General features: G+C 39.0%; 1 protein-coding gene across 3 annotated transcripts in view; it reads right to left on the reverse strand.

Moving 5' to 3' along the window:
• Positions 1-4,897: 4,897 nt before the first annotated feature.
• Positions 4,898-25,449, reverse strand: part of LOC116085954 (OX-2 membrane glycoprotein) — a 29,393-nt gene continuing 8,841 nt past the window's right edge. The window contains exons 2-6 of one of the 3 annotated variants that reach the window (XM_031363998.1): positions 25,327-25,408; positions 21,977-22,303; positions 19,724-19,996; positions 17,384-17,527; positions 4,898-6,226 (exon numbers count right to left, since the gene is read on the reverse strand). In XM_031363998.1, the coding sequence (XP_031219858.1) occupies positions 17,385-17,527; positions 19,724-19,996; positions 21,977-22,303; positions 25,327-25,408 (825 nt within the window). In that variant the 3' untranslated portion in view covers positions 4,898-6,226; position 17,384. The remainder of the gene's footprint in view (positions 6,227-17,383; positions 17,528-19,723; positions 19,997-21,976; positions 22,304-25,326; positions 25,409-25,449) is intronic. The other 2 variants (XM_031364000.1, XM_031363999.1) reach the window with 2 other exon arrangements.

The raw sequence follows: 25,449 nt of genomic DNA on the forward strand, positions 1-25,449 counted from the left end.
ATCAACCCTTTATCCCTCTTTTTTTTTTCAGGGTGTTCTATCACAGTGACAGGAAAGAAGCTCAGACTCATTACAATAGTGTGCTAGGGAAGTCACTGGACGTCATGTAAACAGGATCTTGAACTTTGACATGTCCTTTTGTTTCTCAGTACAAAAAAATGCCAGTTCTGCCTGTGACTCAGCACCTCCTGAAGACAGGGGATTTTTTTTTTCTGCTTCCTAACTCAGACCAAAGTCAGGCCTCAAGTGTATACCTGCCTCTGTGTTGGCCTAGAGAAGATGGAAAACAAAACTGAGGACAAGAGGCATATGACACAAGAGTGTCAGTTGGTGGTTTTGATGTCACCAGGAAGAATGAGCTCAGCACATGAACTTGCACAAATTATAGATTCCACCATCTATCCTTGAGTCCACCCACTGAAACAGCTGACATTTTATTGGACCTACTGAGCATTGTTCTTTTTTTTTTTTTTTTTTTTTTTTTTTTTTTTTTGAGACAAGGTTTCTCTGTGTAGCCCTGGCTGTCCTGGAAAGAACTCAGAAATCCACCTGCCTCTGTCTCCCAAATGCTGGGATTAAAGGCATGTACCACCACTGCCCGACCTGAGCATTGTTCCTATTGGATTTAGTGGCCAGCCCATAAAAGCCAGGAAGAAAATATGATCTCCATTTTATGAGTCTAAGTCTGCCAATTTTGTAATTGTGCATGTACTTGTTTTTGCTCTCTCTCTCTCTCTCTCTCTCTCTCTGTGTGTGTGTGTGTGTGTGTGTGTGTACATATGTGCCTGTATGTATCTTCCTCTTCTTCATCTATCATCTATCTATCTATCCATCTATCATCTATCTACTGATCTACCTACCTACCTACCTATCTACCTACATACCTACCTACCTACCTACCTACCTACCTACCTACCTACCTACCTACATACTTACCTATTTATCGACTTAGAAATCAGGGTCTTTCACTGTTCCTTGAGCTCTCCAGGATCTTCTTGACTGTCTCCTAGCACTGGGGTTATGTGCATGAGGATCTGAGTTGGATCGCTAGTGCTCAAAACCTAGGTGTGGCAGTTCATGATTGTATTCCAGAGACTCCAGTGCTTCCTTCTCAGAACTGGAATTACAGGCATACACTATTGCACATGGGTTTTTATATGGGCCTGGGGGTAAACTTGACTAAGCCATCTCCATAGCTCCATAAATGCCAATTTTAAAAAAGTGTACTGGAGAATATAGTAGCATGTTCCTCTACAGGGCAGAAAGGATGCACAAAGGCAAAGTTGTGTTAGTTTCTCTTCCCTCCCATAATTTGTGAATGAAAAACTTCACTCAAGGAATATTAATTGGATTTATTGATTGATTTGTTTTGATTTAGACAGGGTGTTTTTATCCTAAGCTGGCCTTGAACTTGCTATGTAGCCAAGGATGACCTTGAATTTTTGATCTGCCTACCTCCACCTCTTAGGTTCTGGGATTCTAGGTGTGCACTACCATGCCTGGCTTATGAATGTTGGGGATTGAACTTGAAGTTTTGTGCATGCAGACAAGAACTTTACCTACAGAACAATATTTCAAGCCCAGTAAAGATTTATTAGCTAATAAAATAATCCCCCATGATGATTATGAAATAGTGTGGGAGTTAGGTAATAGACAAAATATACATATACCAGGTACAGTATGCTAGTTAGTGAAATGAGCAATGAAGGAAATCCAGTAGAGGGAAGTAGGGTAATCTGTCAGCAGAAAGGTAAGGGCTGTGATGTGATATGAGAGAGTTTAGACAGAGAGACAAATACTATGGCTCAGAGGTAGAAATGTGTCCAGAATATTGGCAAAATATCAGAGATGCTAGTGACCATTATCGGCAGCAGCATCCTGAAGGCCCATGTCGAGTTTTGCTTCTATACAATGTCAACTAAAAAGCCACTTAAGAAATCTTGTGCAAGAGTTTGACTTGTTATATCTTAAAAACAGTCATATTTAAAATATACTGGAGTGGGTAGGAGAAGTCAGGAGATTAATTAGGAAGCTATAGCAATGATTCAGGAGAATGATGATTTAGACCAGGGGGTAGAAATAGAGCAGGTGACAGAGACTGATATACTGATAGAGCAAACAGGAAACCCTGGTACACTGGATGTGAGGTGGGTCACAGTGCAGTTATGGGTGTGGACGGATGTTTGAAAGGCAAATACTGGACAGGAAGGCTAGAAGTTGGAGCTGGAATTTTAACCCTATCTCAAATGCCCACTGCTGTCTGCACTCTCATTTTGGATATCTATAAAAACGGGATTCAAAATCTTTCCTACCCTGGAGGCTCAAATGATTATGATACCTGTGCATAGATTGAGTTGCTTGAGTTGTATCATAGCTCTCTGTGGCCTCCTAAGAATTAATTTGCCTGAGCAACTCTAGGGAATGTGGAGGTCAAATTGGAATATTTTGAGAATACCAAACAATTTAATCACTAAAACATATTCGGGGAATTATTTTCAAAGTTAGTTTGTGAAAGTAAAATCCTTGTATATAAGAATAACTAGTTTAGTTGCTTGGTTTGCTTTGCCTATGTATTTGTTTGAGAAAAAGCGTACTGCATTGTCCTGGCTGGTCTGGAACTCAATATGTAAAGGGAAAGCCTACAGTGTCTAGTAATAATATGGATTTTGTTCTCTTTGTGTTCATGATTGTGAATCACTCTCCAGGTCAGTGACTAAGTTGTAAGATAACCAGACCTCATCTTCAATTTCAGCTCAGCACCAAATAATTCCTTTGTTTCCCCCTTGGTTCTGAATGAGCTACCACTACTGTGGAATTTTTCTAAAATTTTAGCAGAGTTGTATGTGACTGAACTATTGTGAACCAAAAACTTTACAACTTTCCCAGTTTTGCTTTAATGTGCAAAGTTCAAACTATTCTTTCTAATTCATAAACATACAAAAGAGCCTTCATAGTTGAAATTTCAGAATGAGTGTGGGAGAACTGGTCTAGGTGAGGTAGTAGAAGGAAGCATGCAGAAAGAAATTAAGACTCCAAGTTTGGTTTGTCTGCCTTCTCACACAAGGGAGCATGTTTTTAATTACCTCTTTCTGTCTTTTTTATTTCTCTCCAATCCTGATACCTGATGTCTCCATCAAACACACCTGCCTTAAAGTGCCTCAATATTCTGATAAGCAATTGATAAGCTATTCAACATGCTAATGTAAATTGAACTATTAGTGAACCAAAAAGAATCAATCCAGGTATTATCCCTTCTCCAGGAGGCTGGGGACAGGTGACCTTAGCTGGGGATCTTACCAGATAGGAATCTGGAGACTGAAGTGGATGTCTTCTGTAGACAAGGATTTTCAGAGGAGGGGAGGGACCATTAATACATCCACAAAAGCCTTCAACCCAAATTTTGTCTTGCCGCAAGATATGCAAAAATGAAGATGGAGCAGAGACTGAAGAAACAGCTAACTAATGACTGTCCCATGTTGAGACCCATCCCATGTGAGAGAGCCAATCTCTGACACTATTGATGGTATACAGATATGCTATAAGACATGAATTTAGAATAATTGTTTCCTGAGAGCCTTCATCCAGCAGCAGATGTAGGCAGATGCAAAGACTCTCAGTCAAACATCAAGTGAAGCTCAGAGTGACTTGTGAAAGAGTGGGGAATAGAATTGAGCAAATCTGAGGGGTCCAGGACACAACAAAAAGACCTACAGAGTCAACTAACCTGGGCCAATAGGAGCTCACAGAGACTGGGCCATGAACCAAGGAGCATGCATGGGCTGTAACATGGCCCCTTATACATTTGTATCATATGTGCAGCTTGGTCTTCATGTGGATCCTCTAACAAGTGGAGCAAGGACTGTCTGTGTCCATACTCTGCCATTGGATCTCTTCCTCTACCTGGACTACCTGGTTGGGCTTCAGTGGAGGAGGATGTGCCTAGTCCTGCTGGGACTAGATGTCTCAGGGTGAGATAGTACCCAAGGTGGGGCTCCACCTTCTCTGGGGAGAATGGGAGGGGCAGCGGGGAATTTGTAAGGATAGGACTGGGAGGAGAGGAGAGAGGGAGCTGTGATGGGGATGTAAAGTGAATAAAAAAAAGTAAATTATGGGAAAAATGAAAAAAATTAATTTAGGGCTCTCTGAAGTCTTTACTTGGAAGATGAACTCTAAGAAACGCAATGACCTCAATAGAGGGATGTTGCACGATCAAAAACTTAGGTTGTGTGGATATAGCTATCTAAGTAGGAGTTGCTTTGAGAAAGGCACACAAAGCTTCATTACCTATCCTTCAATTTACCCACCTTTAGTTTTGTTCCAAGACCATTTCAATGTGTCTGCTGAATGAAAATTACTTTTCCAATAGCACCAATGAACTATTTGCCCCTTTAAAGCTCAATCTCTTGCTAGTGTGCTGTGGAGTTGACCATAAACTCTGACAGGTGGTGTTCACAACACTGGCAACTCCATGAGCTTATATATTTCCCTTTTAAAATTTTATGTTTCCCTCTCAGATATGGTAGCTATCAAGGTTCATAATTAATTTTACAGAGAAATTCTTTGTGGTCTCAATAATGTCTTTGGATGATGAGAGGAGCGAGTCCTAAGAACAGCATGTTGGAGAAGTATTTCTTTTACTACTCTTGCCTGACACAGCAGTGATTCAGCCCAGGTTCCAGAAACAGAGCAAGACAGAGAGCTAATTACTATGGTACCAGAAACCATATAAGCTACTCCTTTGTGAGGTCTGGTATTTAAAGGTAAAACCAAGAGAGCACACCTAAGAAACTCCATATCTCTAGAAACACATCAAAAGACACTTACCTACAGTTGCTCTCATTGAACACATCAGATACCACCCCATGAGGAAGCAGAAAGGTCAACTGAAGATTTCACATAGAGGAAAAAACAATCCAAGTGTTATTCTTTATTTCTATATTTCTCAAGGGAATGTCACACATCAAATATTTAGCTGACACTTTTAATCACTCAGTATTTTAATACAAATATAGGAAATTATACAGAATTAAATAACACGTGAAAAGCATACCAAGTATATATATATAAATATCCAGTTCAACAATGAAAACAACTTACACTTGAATTCCTAGGTCACTCTATAAAGACAGATGAAGAAAAAGATACAAAAAACAACTTCACTAGTTTTGTCAAAAGGTTAAGAATGAATAGTTCACAATGTCTTCAGAACAAAGCAATTGTATGCCAGAGTTGACTTCTCTTAAAATAAAAAATAAAGTCACAGAAAAAGAAGCTAGGTGGGGAGAGAGAGAGCATATACAACTGACTGCTGTATAGGAAATTCTTAACATATCTGTTTTCATAATATATTATCGTTACACGAGACAGGATTCAGAATGGCCTCAAAGAGGGTGATATCATGGGCCAAATGGACAGGGAAAGCATGCTTTTGTAAAGATGTGAACTACTCACTAAGACTAACAATATTGCCTAAGTGCTATAAAAATAAGTTAAGTGGACATGTTACGGTTGCCAATGTTACTTCACACTAAATTCTGCTCTATTTTCATCATAGTAACCCTCATAGAAGCACATAGAGAACGGCAGGGGAATCAGGGATTCTAGCAAGGCCAACAATCAGCAGAACAGTAGCAGGTAGTCGACTAGATACTCAAACAACAGGGAAACACACTGGTGGACCTAAGAACAAAACCAGAGTTGGGACACCAACAGAAAGGCAAAAGGTCCTCTCAGAAGCTCTTTGGAACCTTCTGTTTTCTCTTCTCTTCTTTTGCTCATTCCTCAGTTTTCCTCCTAAAACTCCATCAGATTTCAGACATGGCAAATTTTCTGGTCCCACTCCTTTCTACTTTGTATAAGGACCAGAAAGCTCTGTGAGGTTAAATTGACAACGATTTGTCCCTCAGGTGGGAGCCCTACTCGGTCTAAGAGCTGACTTGGCACTGGTGATTCTAAGTCTGGTGCCTTTCTAACAGCATGGCACTGCATTGCTCTACAAAAATCAAGTCCCACAACAGACCCGAGGCACACAACTTCCTTTTGGAATGCAAACACCGAGGACCTGGGACAACAGCAAAAAGTCAAATCCCTCACAAGCTTGCTTCTGTGTCTTTTGCTCTTTTTAGGTCCCATGGAGAATGACCTTTTCCCTCCTGCTTTTCTTTCACATCAGATTCAAGTAGACCAGGGAAACACGTTCAGGGTTCTGTATACTTTCTCTAGAGCTCTGAATAAAGAAAAGAAAGAGAAGTGTGTCAACATTGGACGTTTCTAATTTCTCAACATACTTTAAGCAATTAACAGAATTAAGACACACAGTAATACAGAGATCTCTTATTGTATAGTTTTTCCCTCCCTCCCTTTCTGTCTGCCTTCTTTTCCTTTCTTTTTTGTCTCCTCTCTTCTCTTCTCTACTCTTCTCTTCTCTTCTCTTCTCTACTCTACTCTTCTCTTCTCTTCTCTTCTCTTCTCTTCTCTTCTCTTCTCTTCTCTTCTCTTCTCTTCTCTTCCCTTCTCTTCTTTTCTTTTTGGATATAAAGTTCCACTCTGTAACCAAGGAGGCTTCCCTGAAACTCACTGACTCACTGTGAAGCCCAGAATGGCTTTGAACTGGCAATGATCTCGTTCAAGGACCCTACTTGCTTGGTCTCTGAAGTGCTGGGATCACATGCTTCTGACCTAGTAATGGACTAGAGAATCACCTAAGACTACAAAGAAAGGCACATAATCAAGAATACCAAATGATCAGAGAGATTCTAACTAAGAAGAACCCTCAGCTTTGTTCCCCCTGGGTCAGAACTTGTGGACATCCGACATAATCACTAAGTAGACAGAAAGTTTTTCAAGAGTTACTAACTTCCTAGCATATAAAATGGGAGGATGTCAGCTTCCCCACAAGGAATGTAGATAGTGAGATAACAGACCTTGAATTTAACCTCAGTCCCTCCCTTCCATTTTGTGTCCTCTTAGGTCATTTTACTCGATCTTCCAGAGTTCTGCATATTTTAGATGACAACATTTTCAACATCAGCTATCAGTGACTCATGAAATCACTACCTTCTCCCTTAATATGGTCCAATATTTTAATTCAAGCGGGTTATAATAATAAAAAATAAGAGAGAAGGCATTTATGTAGTAATTGATTTTTAAAAATGATTATATTTAAGAGATATGAACTCTCCCTGTCAAGTTGTTATTATACCATCCATTTAGTCTGGACCTACACTTGACTGCAGATTAGGAAGAAGGTGGTTTTGGGTGGGCAAACTTTCTCAGACGTACTATGTGTAGGGGTGTTCTAAAATCTTAATGGTTTCTCTTTCTTTGAGATTTTAAATTTGTAATTCTTTTGCTAGAGATCAACTACCTCTGCTCTCTTCCATGGCTGGCTTGTTTTCTGTTTCTAGGTCCTTAGTCTAGCCAATCCAGAGAAGCTGATCTCAGACTACTTTTCTTAAATAAGTGGCCCTGCTTCCCAATTTTCCCTTTCATTGTATGCTATCTATGGTTTGCTCATAATGCCATTTTCAGTTTTTCGTAGCATCCTTAGTTAGTTCATCTATGGTTTCTCTGTCTAATATAAATGTCTTATAACAAGTCATATATAATATATATTATAATACATACATGTGTTAAATAACCAGCTTTCCCATCATCCTCGCCCTCCTACCAACCCCAAAAACAACTCAGTTTAACCAAAATAATTCCACATCTTCAAAATGAAACAATTTACATTAAAATATCAATAAATCAATGTTAGGCATCCTAAGCTCATTTCAGCATATGTGTGCGTGTGTGTGTGTGTGTGTGTGTGTTTGTTATGTATACCTTCTGTCTTTTCTCCCCTCTCAATGTATCTTGCTTTTAAACTTCTAAACCTACTTTTGAAATAAATACTGTGTGTTTTGCCTCCCAATTACTCCTATCCTGTGTTCAAAACAGTTTCCGAGTCCTGTTCCCTCAAATCCTGCTTGCTGTAATCCCCATGTCTTTTTTCCTGTTCACCTCCTTGAACTCTCCTCCTTTTATCATATGTGCAAATGCTTAAATACACATTGATAAAACCACAAGGGACCATAGACTTAGTAACAAAAGAATCTGGCACTTACTGAATGCTTACTCTGATTCAGTGATGTGAATGGAGCCTTAATGGCAAAGGCCAATGGTCAAATTGCTGGTAGCTTGAAATTATAAACGATGAAAACATTTGTACTAAATAACTTGACAAATGCAGTTCTGCTGGCAATCCCCTAAGCAAGTTGGTGCTGGACTTTTTAAAGCATTTTTCTAATTGCATGCATTTCTTTTAAAATCTTCATAACATTTGTATAATTACAGTAATTGCTCCTCATTTCTGAAGGCAGAGAAAGGAGCATGGGTCCCAAGGTACCCAGCTTTTTGTTTTAAAAAAATAGGACTTTATCAGAATGAGTAAAAAAGTGATTATAGTTGCTAATAAAAGAAATGAATAATCAGAAAATAGCCAATTCTGTTGATCATTTATAATCTCTTTTGCTAAAAGAGAAAGTTAAAATATTGACTTCTTGAGGACAAGAATACAGCTGTAGAATTATCTCAAGCAGCAGTAGAAAGATGAGGGGAATTTCAGTTAGACAATTTCAGTTAGGAATGAGTTCCCAGAGACTATTGTAACACATGGGGTCTAGAGTAACAAGGTCATCAAGCACACAAAAATTACTTGTATAAAAATTACTTGTAAGTGTTCTCATAAAAAAGTTTAACATATAATGAAGAAGTGATATTCCTTAGCTTGATTTAGACATTGCAGAATTTGTACGTATATTCAAAGCATTGTATTGTATGTTGTTGATATGTTTGTCAGTCTAAAAAGTAATACAAATAATCAAGTTGAAATGGATGCACACACTTTGAAGATGAAAAGCCCCAATGATATTTAATAAAAATAATCTTTAGAAAACTTACAAAATGCAAGGCTAACATTTTCTCTTTGTTGTATAAATGTCATAAATTTTGAAAACCATTGACCACAGAGACTTTTCAACTTGGGAGCACTGACTGATCATGGTGAGTTCTGTCTAGTTTGTTTACTAAAAAAGAGAAATAAGCTGTATCATGGTGCTCTCTGATCTAAAGAAGCTTCCATAATACTCTGGTGTGAAATAGAAGATTGTATTGAAGGTTATGAAAGAAAACAGTCACCAAGAGGACATATGTCTACATGATATATTGAGGTGTGTGTGTGTGTGTGTGTGTGTAAATGTGTGTGTATGCTCATGTGCATGCCAGAATACAGTATTTATTAGCCCTGTGGGTTTTTTTTAAATAGAACTATATTGTACATGGGATGATGACATCAATTGAGGTTTATTAGTAGGAATTTTAAAGAGTGATGAGGAAAATACCCAGGTGCCTGATATTGACAATGGCCTCATAATATTGTTCTTTCAGTATTAGAGACTCAGAACTCTCCATTTTCCCCCTCTTTAGTCAGTCTTTAACTGCATAGCACAGGTTAATCTTAAACTTGAAATTCCTTTGTTTCAACATCTCAGTTGATATCACAGGCATGTACTATCATGCCTAGTTAGAAACTTGTGTCTTATTAAGTTATAATTGATTGGAAAGAGCAGTTTGGTCCTGTCTGAAATCATGATGTCCAGTGCTAAGTGTAATACTTTACCTTGTTTTACAGAGAATCCAAATGGACTTACCTATGACTAAGCTATCAGGTCAAGGTCAGTAACAGTTGCTGCTGTGATGAGTGTATGAGTAGAAAGATGCAGGGGTTCTACTGAAAAGAACCCATGTTGGTAATGTTACAGTCAGTGATGATTAATGAAGAACAGAAAGCAGAAGTTACATTTTTGTGTTAGAGACTTGAGACACAGAATATAATCTTGAAAAATATTGTAAAGTCTTGCTTTGTTAGAAGGAGGCAAAGCTTGAATGAGAAAGCTATAGTGATGTGTTCAGAGGCTCTGACTGTGGTTTGACGCTTTTTTGTTTGTTTTGTTTTTCGAGACAGGGTTTCTCTGTATGGCCCTGGCTGTCCTGGAACTCACTCTCTAGACCAGGCTGGTCTCAAACTCAGAAATCTGCCTGCCTCTGCCTCCCAAGTGCTGGGATTAAAGGTGTGCGACACCACCGCCCAGCCTGGTTTGACGCTTTTTGATACAGCATGTCCCTAGACTAAGAGAAGCTAAGGAATATAAGTATTGGATGGATGCTTATACTTGAAGACCAGGTAACAGCTGTCTCTCTACTTTCTCTAGCCCACCTTCACCTGTGTGGTAGCACAACAAGATAGTCTTATATCATCTCATCCTAATTTCAGGAAAGTGGGAAGGAATACCTTATGTGGACGGATGGGCTTATCTATGAGATTTAATTAAGAGCCTAGAGATATAGATGGGCCTGCAAGCACACATGTCTTTATGAGGGTAAGAAGAGTTAGTGAGAAACTCAATTTGAGAATGACCTAAATGGTCATCACTACCTCTGTATATGGAAACAAGTAAAAAAAAAACAAAAACAAAAAACAAAACAAAACAAAACGAAAAACAAAACAAAAAAAACAAAAAACAAAACAAAAAACAAAACAAAAAAAAACCCAAAGAAACAAACAAAAAAAACAAGGAATGATGTCAATCTGAAACACCTGGATAAACACAGGCCATTGATTTTTCTTTGAGAATTTGCAAAAAGGAATATATCTTTAAAGGCACCATGATTTTAGACCAATGACTCCTATGTTGGATTTCTGACCCAAAGGATTATAGGAAAATGAATTTTTGTGTGGTAAGTCACCAAGTTTCTGATTATTTGATAAAGAAACAATAGTATTTCTCTTCCTTGGCTAAGCTGTTTGCGTATTTTGTAAAGTAACTCAACCTCTTCCAATTTAGATAACATAAAGTTGGCTTCTCTAATAATGAAGACTAAAAGTGTGGATCTGTTCAGCCAAGGTTCAAAGTGTGAGTGATGTGTTGTGATGTGTTTATAAAAAAGACAAGGAGATATAAGATATGTTCTATAGGGGTGTGGTGAGGTATGGGGGAAGGGGGTGCCACAGCAGGCCCATGCCAAGGCATCCCTTCCCCCTGAGGGACCAGCCACACACAATGATATAGATATAGTATAGAATAGAGTTTATTCAGGACATGGGGAGGGGAGTTAAGAGGGTAGTAGAGGCAGAGAAAGGCAGAAAGATAGATAGATAGATAGATAGAGATAGATAGAGAGAGAGAGAGAGAGAGAGAGAGAGAGTAGAGAAGTAGAGGCCATCCGTGACCACATGGAGGGGGGGGTAAGAGAATGGGGAGAGAGAGGGAACAAGAGAGCAAGAGGCAAGAGAGAGAGAGGAGGGGGTAAGCAGCCCCTGTTATAGTGGGTCAGGCCTATCTGGATATTGCCAGGTAACTGTGCAGTGGAGTTTAGACAGAATGCTAACAGTGGGGGGCATAGCAGTTCCAAAGAACACAACTGGTAATAGACAGGACAGAAAGAACATAAGCTAAAATTCAAAGTAACAATGATATTAGAGGATTATTCAGCTTAAAAATGTTCTAATCTGGGGCTGGTGAGATGGCTCAGCGGGTAAGAGCACTGACTGCTCTTCCGAAGGCCCTGAGTTTGGATCCCAGCAACCACATGGTGGCTCACAACCACCCGTAGTGAGATCTGAAACCCTCTTCTGGTGTGTCTGAAGAAAGCTACAGTGTATTACAGTGTATTATGCAGAAGTGAGCTGGGCAGAAGAGAGTTGGGCCGGAGCGAGAGGAGCCAGAGCGAGCAGCCATCTGTACAGCTACAGTGTACTCATACACATAAAAATAAATAAATAAACAAATCTTTTAAAAATGTTCTAATCCTTGTTATTTTATTAATTTGTGTAATAAATGATGGTAATGTGAACAGACAGACTCTTTTAAAAAAATCTCCATGGTCAAACAGCTAAGGAGCCAGATGTCCACTTGAGAGCTAAGCTGCCATCTAGTTGCTATAGAGAGGATTCACTCCTGGAGGTGTTCTTGCTAAGGAGTGAAACTCAGGATTTGGTTCTTTTATGCTGAGATTATTTTGTTTTGGAGAATAACAAAGAATAGGTCTATGCAAGAAAACCTAGGCTTTGAGAGCCTGGTGATCAAAAAATTGGTGATCAGATTTTGTCACGCCATTTTGGAATGATGAGTAGTATTTTTACACATGAAAAAAAATGCTTTTTTTTTATTTTTCATACAGGCTTGGAGTACAGTTTTTCCAAGCAACTCTAGCCTGAATAGTTTTTTAAAGGTTACCCATTGCTTCACTCATATAGGGCATCATATTCCTTCCTAAGATTATGATGATTCTGGATAGGGTAGGGATTCCCACTTACCCAGTCCTTTCATCTGGAGGTCATTAGCAGTATTGTTTAACAAGGAAGATTCTAATTGCTTTGGATCTAATCTTCTTTGGATTATCTTCCTAACTAATGATGAATTTTATCACCACAAAATTCACTGAAAATCTTTGTTCCTTGACATAACAGTTTGCTTAAAATACCAATCAGTGTTTGCTCCTATACAGAAAATAGTAAATTACTAATATAATCATTATGTATTGTCAAAAGCCCATTCATAGCTCAGGCTACTAGGAAGTAAGGGAAGTCAAGATAAATATAAATATTATGTGGTGAAAAATATCTTTTATATGAAATATCCAGCACTTGGAAAAGAAGTGAAGTCCAGAATATATGTCCCACTTGAGTGTCTGTGTTCTTTTGTTTCCAACCCAGTCTTGAATCAACCAAACAAAAGCAAAGAAAATAAATTAGCTACTCAAAACAAAGAGTTCTAACATGCGGTGATACCTCCATAGCAGACCCAAAATTTCATTCATTGTTTCTGAGAACTATATAATAAATGGTGAGTAATTGTTGTGAAATGCAAGATTATTCTCAGCCTCCTATAAGGAGAAGGTATGAACTTATGACATCATTGACTGTTACTAGAAAAAAAAATGGTTTGGTATGGTAGAAAATTTCCCCAGGAAACTTTGAGTTCTTTCTCACTTTCTATTTCAATAATAAAATACTGATTCATGGAAACAAAACAAAGTATTGTTCCTGAAAGGAACAAAGCATATTCCTGAAAGACTTCTTAGTCTTATAAGGGTAGACTCCAGGGAAATTACTGTTGTGATCCTGCTAGGAGTTGGGTAGATGTGCCTAATAGCTATCATAACTTCTTGCAGAGCACATGATACAACAGAAAAGAGAGTAGAGGACAATGTCTTACACTGTACTGAATCACAAGAGGAATTACAGGAGGCTGACCTCTATGCAAAGACAACAGCAGTTATTACAGATTGTCCCTCTGGGCGAAACTAAATCTGTTTTCCCTTTTGTGGACCATGAATTGTGATTAGGATCTAAAAAAAATTTTGCTTTAATGGATTAGCAAGCAAACGTTGACATAACTGAACACATTTCTATTGGCTACTGAGCCCTCCAAGGAGATGAGTCTGTTTAGATTTAGTTAGTATAAACGTCATTTATCTTTCTTCTTAACTACTTGCGAAGTACACACTTGCACATTCACACACACACACACACACACATGCACACAATTCATATACACACATAAACATACACACTCACACATTCCTACACACATTTATACTCATATTCACAGCATGTGTGCATACATACACACCCACTGACATACACATACACACATTCACACACATTCATACACACATATATACATATATACAATACACATTCACACACATTTATACTCACACACACAGCATGTGTGCATGTGTGCACCTCATACCCACATGCACAAACTCACACACACCCACACTTCCACCCACCCACACCCACACTTCTACCCACACCCACCCACACCCACATGCACCCACACTTCTACCCACACCCACATACCTATACACCCACCCCGACGCATACACTCCAACACTCCCACATACCCCCACACCCACATCCACACATGCTTTCACCCAGATACCCACATCCCTTACACCCCCCTACACCCATCCCCACACACCCCCACACACACTAACACACACACACCCCACATTCAGTTCCACTTTCTCATTTCCTCTTTCATGTTCACAACATAAGTTTTTAGATCACTGGTTTTGGAACCTTAATGTTGCTTTTGCATGACTGCATTTCCTTTCATATCTAAAAGTTCTATTACTTCAAAAAATGAGAGGAATAAAAAGTGAAAGAGGATGGAAGTAAAGAAGGGAAATATGGAAGGCAAGTGAAGAGCTGTGTATGCACCTGTTGCATGAAAAAAAGAGACGTGTTACCATATTCTTTGACTTTTTGTGTTTCTCACAATGTTCTGCATACTTAAAATTTGGTTCCTTGGGAACCAGTATTTCGTTAGCTCTGAGCAATTAGGCTTTCCATATAATCGACACTTGGTTTTAGTAGCTTTAAGTACACAGAATCAAATCCGATGGCTGCTAAAGTTCTGAAATCCCAAAACAGAAATCAAGTTTCTCAGAATATGAACATTCAGAGAAATTGACTGATGTGGCCATATGTCATGCCAGTATTTGCCAACAAAATGGCAACTAAGCATTCACAAGGTTCATCTGAAGCAGGAATTTTTTTTTTAAGTGAGGTGAAAGTTTAGCATAGACATTGACTGCCCCTTTCTGACATTTAGCAATTCTATTCCTCAGAACACCTAAGACTTGCTAAATGAACAAAGAACTATTTGTAAAATCCCTGTTTAGTGAAATTTATCTTGGGCTTAAATATAACTCTTAATTAAGAAATGAATTTGAATACTTTGAATATTTCTGTATGCAACAGAGAACAATTTTCAGTGAATGCAACTCATAACCACATTTTTTTTTCCTGAGTCGGGAGAGACAGGAAAGCAGTCTTGTAGTTCTAACCTGCTTATAAGAACTGACTGTGACCTTCAGGATGGAAGCTGGCTTCCCTGCTGGGCTCACACTACCTAAGGGAAAACCAGAAATGTTTGGATAAGATAGAATCAGAGATTTCTGCCTCTGATATTGTGGGGGAGGGCTTGGTGTTCTATGGCTTATGTTTATATACTATGAGATGCTCTGATCTATAACCTTGCAGACAGAACAAATCCTTTCATCTACTTTCTAAAAGGGGGCAAGGACATTGCAGGCTCATTGCTCATTTTGTAAATTCATATGAATTAACCTGGTGTTTATTAATGCTTTAAGCAAGATAAGGTGATCCAAAAGGTTGTGAGGACATGAAAAACTGCCCAGGAACCATAAAGTGAAAAGGAAAATATGGTAGAATTTGAGGGCAATTTTTAAATCAAAATCAAAAATATTATTTAAAACCAACTTTTTTTTCCTTCTCTGACCCTAAAGGTCAGTTATCTGGGATGGAAGAAACTCCCACATTACTCCTTCACCCTAGGAAATTCCCATTTCGAATTAAAAAAAAAAAAAAATCCCAGCTTTGTGCTTAATAGGTTTGAGCACAGGCTTCAGAAAGCAAAGAAATGCATTTCTTTCTTGAAATACAGCTCACTTCTCTTGTTTTAATGGCAATCTTATTTTTTGATGCTTTACATTGTCTAACACATGGCTGATGTTCATAAGGTTCCGAGTTACAATGAGAGGAAGAAAATTTGGAACATGTCTTATTCATGCTAGCCCCATCTATTCACTCACTAAGTAGATGAAAAATTACCAAGCAATATATAATTATTGCAATATATTATATATATAAATATGTACATGATCCTGTGGCAAATGTTGGTGGTGGAGAATGAGGAGAAATTCTCAACCTGGAAAGGCATGAAGAATACTATGAAATAACAACTACATGTGTGAATCACTTGTATGTGGAGAGTGTTTGAAGAATCATGAGAGTGTAGCACAGGAAGTGCTATTTAATGAGATGGTATTGGACACTGCCACAGTCTTTTAATTGGCCAGATGGCTATGGATTGATGTAAAAGGAGACAAGACTGGACTTATTAGCAGGTGGAGAGGTCCTTGCATGGGTGCCAGATTTTTCTGTTTGGTTTCACAATATCCGACTATTATCCAATCAGTATATTCCTGTTTTCTTTCTAAGAGTTCTTACTCTTAACTTAAGAAATAGCCTTTAAAATATCCTAGGTGTTGCAGGAAATATCAAAATGAAATGGCAAGTTCCTACACTACACCCAGCTACTTTCTACCTGGTGGTTTTCTCCCCCTCTCTGTCTCTAAGCTATCCTCACAGTGGACATTGAAGTCTTCACAGCTCTGGTTTGCTTGTCTCATAGCCACCAGCACCTTCTCAGCCATCAATTCCCTGTGGTTGGAGGTCCTACCTTCCAGAAACCCAGTAAAACAAAACTCTTGAAGCTTATAATTACCCAGTCAGATTTATGTACCAATAAATTCTAAATTCACAAGATGCCCACACAATAGTTTCAGAACCAGTTGATAATGATACAAACTGCCCACCTAGATTAGACAAGTTATCCCAATTATTCTATCCTTTATGATGCTGATAGCTACGTGTGGCTATTTAAAGCCACATGGAATCTGAATCACCTTCCTCTTGCTCCATCTTTCTCCTCCTCCTTCCTGTCTCCTCTGTCTCCGGCTCCCTGACTCTTCGCTGTCCAATCACAGACTTCTTGTTGTATTAATAATTAAATTAATTGGACAGGGAAAATACTACTACACTAGGAAATGAAAAGCCAAAATGTCCTCTTGTAAGAAAGTGAGCTTGTGGCTTTTCTTTTTTCTTATTATTAGATATTTTCTTTATTTACATGTGATATGATATGTTTTCCTAGTTTCCCCTCTGAAAAAAAGAAAAAAAAAAGAAAAGAAAGAAGGAAAAAAAAACTCTGTTCCCTCCCCCCTGCCCCTGCTCAACAACACACCCTCTCCTGCTTCTAGGCCCTGGCATTCCCCTACATTGGGCCAAGGGCCTCTCCTCCCATTGATGACCAATTAGGCCATCCTCTGCTATACACATGCTGCTGGAGCCATGAGTCCCACCATATGTACTCCTTGGTTGGTGGTTTAGTCCCTGGGAGCTCAGAGGGTACTAGTTAGTTCATATTGTTGTTCATTCTAAGGGGCTGCAAACCCTTCAGCTCCTTTAGTCCTTTCTCTAGTCTAGCTCCTTCACTGGGGACCCTGTACTCAGTCCAATGGATGGCTGTGAGCCTCTACTTCTGCATTATTTGGGCACTGTAAGAGCCTCTCAGGAGACAGCTGTATCAGGCTCCTGTCAGCCAGCACTTGCTGGCATCTGCTTGTAGCTTTTCTTAAACACCATCAACATTTATGTATTTTATAAACAATAGATATACCAATGCTGCCCCTTATTTATATATTCAAACAAACCCCAAGTTATTATAAAGAAAGGAATATTTACCTTATTTCATTCTTTGCATCCCCTGTGATGACTCACCCCGCTCCTGATTTCGGTGACGTTTCCAGTATAGTAAGATGGAGATCAAGACCAGAAGAATTACCAGAGAAACAATGCTTAGCAACAGTGGAACTGAAAACCAAAATCCTGTGTGTAGAGAGGGGAGAAGGAGAAAGGGGAGCCTGCTAAGCAAAAAGTAAAAAAGCAAAAAGTGTCTTTTTATAAGAACTGAGAGTTTTTTAAAATTACCCTCAAGTGAATACGTAGTTACATATACAGTCATGACCTCATAGGGTTTGTAAAACAATTAGATATTAGTAACAGTCGGCATAATTCATGCAGTTACATATAATAATAAGATACCTGCAATGTCACTTAATTTAATCCTGAAAACATTCCAAGAGTTAAATGTTATTAATAAGACTAAATGAAACCACTCCTAACCGGGGATGCTAACTGAACTCAACATCAGTGTAGAAAATTTAAAAGCAGAAGATTAGTCAAATCTTTTTGCCTTCAAATCTCATGTTCTTTAAAATGAAATACACTGGGAATTAGAAAGGGGAAAAATTCATGAATCCCATGATGTCAACCACTGCAATTCATTCGTTGTTCCATTGCATATCTTTCAATCTATGTGTTTATTACTAAATCTCTTCCCGGGAGTGCTCCGTGGAGCCCAGCTAAAGCCCGGCTCCTTGGTGTCGATAAGTCAAAGGAAGAGGAAACATCTAGCACCTTCTCTGAAACAGGCTTTGCTCAACTGAACAGAAAGTCTTCAGATTGGTCTCATTTCCATGGTTTCTACAGCTGCCTATGGGGCTTTTGTATCATCAGTAAATAGTCACAGAATAAATAAATGCCATGCAAACAATAGAAAACATGTTACATCATGTAAGTCAAATTCAGAATTCTTGGAAAAGAACTTATTTACCTCTTCAAGTTCTCGTTTTCCAGGGACATTTGCTCTTGGCCTTGGCTGGTCCCAAGGCTCTCTTCATGAAAGTCCGAATGAACCACACATGGCTTTTGGACCAAAATTTACCTAGACACCCAATTTCTAGCTAGCATTGAGGTTTTAAGGAGCTCAGCTAGACACGTTTGTAGGAGCTACTCCCATGAGGCCACTGCACAAGAAGGTAGCATGGGCAACTCTTCCTGGTTTTATTTATTTGAAGAGTGCTCGCACGAGTCTGCCTTTATTTTAGGTGCTTATCACTGTGTGCTACTTCCAGAGCTAGTGCTTCAAAACTAGAGAGAAAGCCATGCTTGAAGTCAAGCACTCCATAGTCACCCACATACCATTCTCAGACCATGTATCCATGAGTCCCAGAGAGAGTCATTTGGAAGGAATCATCTGAGAAGCTAGAGAAACAAATGGTAATGCAGTTTTTCTTAAAAGACTGATGAGCCTTCTGATGGGCTTTTCTCAGTGATGATCATCCAAAGATTTTGTTTTTTAATCACAGATATGGATGGGGTTCTCCAGGAAACCTTCCTAATCCCAAGACTGAGCTAAAGCCCCACCTCCTTCCTTGGGTGCTTTCATGGTCTACTGTGGCTTTCTTACTGGACACACAGTTTTGTCATTGCCTAGGAAATATTTCCCTGTTGATGTATAACAACCATAGGTATGTAAACAATATGTTTCCCATGTACTCTTTCTGTTAATTTTATTTTCTAGAGCTTGAGTTAGCTGTTGTGTAGTCCAAATATATGAAAAAGAAATCTTAGAAAGACACAATCTATACATTTTAGATCATGTGCTATTGTGAGTGATGGATAACTCCTGATGTCATCTCATCTCATCTCACCAAGGATGTGAATTGCCTGGAGTAAGGCCACTCTGTGAGCTATCCTTCTCCAAATTGTGGAGCAGATTGCCTTGACTTTCATATTGACTGTTTTTTCAACCTCATGCTTATATTCAATAATTTTTTTGCATAAAGGAATTCTAAATACAAATGTTCACTACACTAGATTTCTGTGATTGTATTTTCTTAATTGGTGTTCATTGTTTAATCTCTTACCATATTAGAGAGCCAAGTTAATTATAGGTACATGTGCATTGTGTGTGTGTGTGTGTGTGTGTGTGTGTGTATGTATATAAAACACAGAGTTCAATACTCTACTGTTTTATGCATCTACTTAGAATGTCATCTCTGTGGGTGGGAAGACTACAGCAAAACTTGTATTTGCTTCCTCAAGCTCTTTCTGCCCTTGCCCCATGCTCTTTCTAACTATGGCTTTTGCTAAGCAGTTGAGAGTGTCTGAAGAACATTACCATCTTCCCTGTGCATAACCATAGACACACCACAATCTACCTTGCCCAGCCTCTCTTACCTTTGTCTAGACTCTGTTTGTAGTCAATCACAGTCCCCAGGTATAAAACCTGGCAGATCACTTCCTTCCCAACCTGAGTTTTGGGGTCTTTGACACGGAGGATGCTGGTGACAGACGTAGTCCCATTTGAATGGGAGTGACTCTCAGTACTATTATCAATTCCTGTCCCAGTACCCTTCCAGGCGATGGCAGGGGCTGGACGGGCAGTCGCAGAGCAAGTGATGTTTAGGTGGTCTTCAAAATAGCTGTAGTGAAGGTGTACTATGGGCTGTACTGCGACAAAAGAAAAAAACACATGGCCTGTCGTCAGTTAAGCATCTCCTGGGTTCTGCATTTTTTTATAGGGATGAGGGGAAATTCCTCACAGAAAGGCAATGGGAGCTACTCATATAAAATGACACACCTTCCTCTAAATCTCGTCCAGTGAGTTCAAACCTTGCATGAGGATTGTCCTATCTGCAGCTTGTCTCTATCATAGTTGGCTACTTAGATAGAAGCATGAAGATAAGATATGAAATGATATTTTTCTCCTCTGTATAGTGTAAGCCTATTTTGCATTTTTCTTTCATGTGAGCAATCTTTTCTGTTCTCTGTTTCTCAGAAGTCATCTGACAGCATTCTTTACCTATCAGAAGCAACAGGCAGGGTACAGGTCCCAGAGCCTGTTGTTTAAAGAAAAATCCATTTATTTTTTCCAAAAAGCTGAATGAGACAGAGAGGAGACTCGCCCCCTCACCAAATTGCCTAGTTAGAAAACCTCAAAATGCAGACTTGGAACTCAGAAACCATAAATAAGAAAATCAGAGAGTGACTGTTGGAAGGGCCACAAGGATCACCTGACAAAGCTGGAACAAATGTTTAGGAAAAAAAAAGGATATAATTTCCCCACTAGTTTCAACCTGTTCTCTTTATAAAGGCCTCCCCAGCTAACAACTTTATTTGTTTTGGAGTGTCGGCCTTATTTCTGCCAACCAGTACAAACTAATCTTTCTGTAGCTGGCTTTGCAGTTCATGAGTTAATTAGAAGCCAGTGGTAAGTGAAAGCTTGTTTATGCCTGTAGATTCAAGAGACAGGTAGATTGCAGAAGCTGAGGGAGTGGAACTGTAGAAGGGTGCTCAAATTCCAAGAATCAGTAAGTGCTGGGAGAGATAAAAGTAAAGAAAAACGAGTATGATTTATGTGATTAGACTGTGTACCACAGTCTATGGGGTTATCAGAGAATGGCCTAGATGCAAGTTGTATGATTGGATAGAAAGGGGAGGACTTCCCATTTGGGGGATGGAGGGAGAACGAGTAGGAAAGGAAAGAACTAGAGAAAAATTGCAGAAATTATGAAATGTGAAATGAGAAGCAAAAAAAAAAAAAATGGAAAAGAAAACAAGAGAGAGTGATATGGGGGAGAGGAAGAAAGAGAGTAAGAGAAAAAGTAAAAATTGGGAAGAAAGCCTGACCTACCATTGAGAAAGTCCATCATAGACAGAGTAAGTAGAAGATGCCGGCATCCATCTCATTTCCCACATCCTTGTACCTAATAAATCTCTCCTTTCCCATGGCCAATTCTCTTAGCATGCTTAAAGCCTTGCTTCAATATCTGTAATGCCTCCACTAGGTGTGTCTTCTCCCTCCTAAAACCACCACATCACACTGGATGTTACAAAGCCATCCTCAGTCCCATTTCCTAATGCTTCATTGCAGTCATGTGTTAGTAAAGAAGAAATACTCTCATCGCACCACTAAGCCTAGGATGTTTAAAGAATGCTTTATATCCTGTTACACTGCCAGCTATGAAAAGCCTCTGCTGGCTGTATCCTTAGAAATCTGGAAACTGCTTCCTTGAACTAAAACAAGAAAGATATCATATTGGCTCCAGGTTAGACTACTCTGCCTCTGTTGCTAGTTCCAGAAGTTGTAAAGGGCCCTAGATAATATATATTGCACATTTTCTGTTCAAAAGCAGAGTTAGCAATGAATTCACTGCTGTGGAGAATGTGTCACCCTCATCATTGTCTTCAATTTTAGTGATGGCAAGACCCTAGAGAAAAGATAGTTCCAGCTCAGACAACTTAGTGCAGTGACATTAGCTCTCAGAATTCTGCAGTAATAGTGACAGCAGGCATGAAAGCCCAACAGCCTTCTAGCGAACCTGTTCATGTTTATGAATCAAAACATCCAGGCACCAGAATCACATATCCAATGTTCCTGGAAATCCTAATTCTGACAAAAAGGGAGAATGTATTCGCAAAGATTCTCACCATAGAGGGTAAGGCAAGCTGTTCCTGACACCTTCCTAGAACCAAACGTGTTGAAGAGACACATGTAGCAACCCTCATCATCCAATGTTGTGTTCCAGAAGGTGATGCTTGAGTTCCAGAGTCCCAGCTCAGTGACGTTTATCTTGTCTTTGTAGGCAGGCTGGATTACAACCCCATGGCTTTTGCTGTAAGTGACCATGTTTTCTGGGCTTACGGCTTTCTTTTTTTGCCATGTCACAATCAAGGGCTCCTGGGATGTTTTTAGAGAACATCGTAAGGATGCAGTTGTGTGCAGCCCTCTTCTTTCATCCTGGGTCACCACTTCCACTGTGGAACCAAAAAAAAAAATTCTATTTTAGAATCTTATTACACACGCGCGCACACACACACACACACACACACACACACACACACACAGAGAGAGAGAGAGAGAGAGAGAGAGAGAGAGAAAAGAGAGAGAGAGAGAGAGAGAGAGAGAGAGAGAGAAGAGACTCCTAGTAATGAATAGATGTATGCTGAAACTCAAATATAGGAAAGAATAAAAGGCAAATAAGAAAACAAAATGTATGTACATGCCTATGTGCTAGCAGAGAAATATGTCCATTTGACTTTGAAAAGCAGAGGCAGAGTACAAGTTACAAGACAATGCTTGGTAACCAGAAATTGTGAAGAATCCCTGTGAGCTGGAGAATAAGTAGAATGAATGTGAAAAGTGCCAGATGGAGTCTGTTCATTAGCTGAGTTCATGCTTAGTGATGTGTGAGCCAACAGGAAAGAAGAGCCAAAGAGCAACAGGCAGAGTGAACAGTTTAAGTAAAGATGAGGAAGGTGCTACACACACACACACACACACACACACACACACACACACACACACACACACCACAGAGGGCCCAGGCTCTGGAAAATGAGGAGAGTGATAAACAGGACAATGCTCTGGGAAACTTGATATACCTAGCATGTTCAAAAGATTTTGGTACCCAACTGTCAACACGCTCTATTTTTATTAGATGTCATGGCAACGATTTCTTCTCTGCAATGTAGGCGACTTATACGTTTACAGGTGACTTAGTGTATTAGCATCCATGTAATAACAAATAACCAATAGCAAAGGACCAATGCTTTGAGAAAAGGGACACAGTGAAAGAGGAGTAATAAATGCTATATCCAAGAACTCACAACAGATGAATCTGGACATCATAAATCAATAAGCACTTTGGAATGAATATGGATGAGTGAAAAAATGACATTTTAAATGGTAGAAATTAGAGGTCTGTAAAACAGGAAATACAAAGTGTCAACACACTGTTCAACTTAGCAGGATGGCTGTTACTGAATGAAGAATTCGTAGGCCAGAAGACCAGGCTCCGGCACTCCCTGAGAATGTAACATATAAGGGGTATATATAGGCAAAGCATTAAAGAAAAACTCAACAGATATGCTTATGCATTTTAACACTAGCTCAGCAACATTTTTTTCAGAAAGGAAAACAAAAGAATAATGATGAGGGAGCAATCCAATGTGAGACAACATATTAACCATGAAACCTCATGTACTTGACAACTTAACCCTGAGATACAGAAAGCAAACACCGATGAATTACAATAGCAATTATAAACCCACAGTGAAAATATGAGAGTTTTCTATATGTCTCTCAGAATCTTCAATTCCATAACTTTAACTCATTAAGGCAAAAATTTAAATATGATAATATAGAAACATTTGAAATATGCTTATAGGTGTTTTTTATATTTAATTTGAATACACTAGATTTACATGGCCATTATATGTTTATATATATGGATATATATTACTCAGATTTGTATACTACTGAGTCATAAAATGTATAATCTTTTCAAGAAACAAAATATTTCCCCAAACTGAACTTGAAACTGAGCTTAAAATTTACTCTTTCTGAACACTCTCCACAATACAAAAAAAAAAAAAAAAAAAAAAAAAAAAACAAAATTCCCCAATCCCTTTTCAAATTCCAATTATAGCTGAACTCATAACAAGATTCATAAATTACCAGAACCAAACGGTAACCAGCACACAATGCACTCAGTATCTATAAAGCTCAACGAAGCATTTCTCTGATGGAAAGAGTTAACACAACTACATTTACTGGGAACCAAAGAAACCGAAGACAAATAGATGCCTACATCCCAATCTCCACCTCCATACATCCAACAGCAGCAGGGAACTAGATGATAAAATGATAGACAACATCTGGATGAACAAAATCACTAATTTTTTTCTTTAAGGGTAACCAAGCAGATGAACTAACAAGTATAAGCAGGAAATAAAGGCCACACAAACGTTCCCCTGGAGTACCAGAGAACAAAGAGAGCATAGCAGCCAGTATACCTTGGGTACCATGTTACCTAGCTGGGAGTTTAATGACAGGAACTCCTTGAAGGTAAGGGCAGTTATGGAAAACAGAGTCCCATTGATAAAGCTGAGGTTTATCAAAAGTTTTCCCTGAAAACCTTTGGAGATTTTGCAGAATGTGTTTGAAATAAAAAAAAAATGTGGCTTTTAGATTGCAGAGTGGAAAGGCGATTAAAACTAGTATTGGACATGTGGTAGGCTATACTTGACTGTAGAGCATATCCTATAGTGGGAAAGTTACTGATTCTTTGGGGCTTGTTTGGAATCCTTTTCGAATCTGCTAGTTGGTCAGTAAATCCTGTAATGGACATAGTGTGTCACGGCTGTGGGTGGGGTGAGGCCTGCCATCCCTTCACTGGTAGCATCTTTCTCAGAGAGGCTAATGATGAATGACATCATATCACAGTGATCAGAAAAGAGCCAACAGACAGTGAGCAGCAACCTCCCTTGAAATTATAAGAAAAATTAGGAAACTCAGAGACTGTGGAACAAGCAGGGTTATTGTACAGGAGACAATGTAAGCTGATGCACCTTTTTTTTTCTTTTTTTCTTTTCTTTCTTTCTTTTTTTTTTTTACCTTTTACTTTTTGTAAAAAACAGATGAACTCTATTTTAAGGGTGGCCTTCTAAATATTCCCAGGTCTTTAAAATTAAGTCCAGGGAATTATTTTTCAAATATATTCCCCCAGTTCTCTGGGTGAAAATCTGACATCATATTTTACTAGGGAGGAGATTGTTTTTCTTAAATCTAGTTTATCTACTGGAATCACTTCCGAGTGCCAAATTGTTCTGCTACTTTGAAAACAAAAGTGTGGTGAGCGGGAAGAACAACTCCCACTGTTCCAAGGCTGATAGCATGCTCAAGTACTTCATGCAGATGAGTGGGCTAGCCTAATAGGCACAGGCGTGGCCAACCTTCACCCCAAAGGCTCTCCAGAGGAAGAACCCAGTATCTTTACCTTGAGCTGTGCTCAGCGCTACTGCTGCCATGCCCCAAATCAGGCTGTAGGTGGAGAGATGGCAGAAAGGTCTCCTGAATACCTGAAGACAGAAAGCAAACGACAGAAATAGAGGTTGCATTT

Source organism: Mastomys coucha, unplaced genomic scaffold, assembly GCF_008632895.1.
Source record: "Mastomys coucha isolate ucsf_1 unplaced genomic scaffold, UCSF_Mcou_1 pScaffold12, whole genome shotgun sequence".
NCBI lineage: Eukaryota > Metazoa > Chordata > Mammalia > Rodentia > Muridae > Mastomys > Mastomys coucha.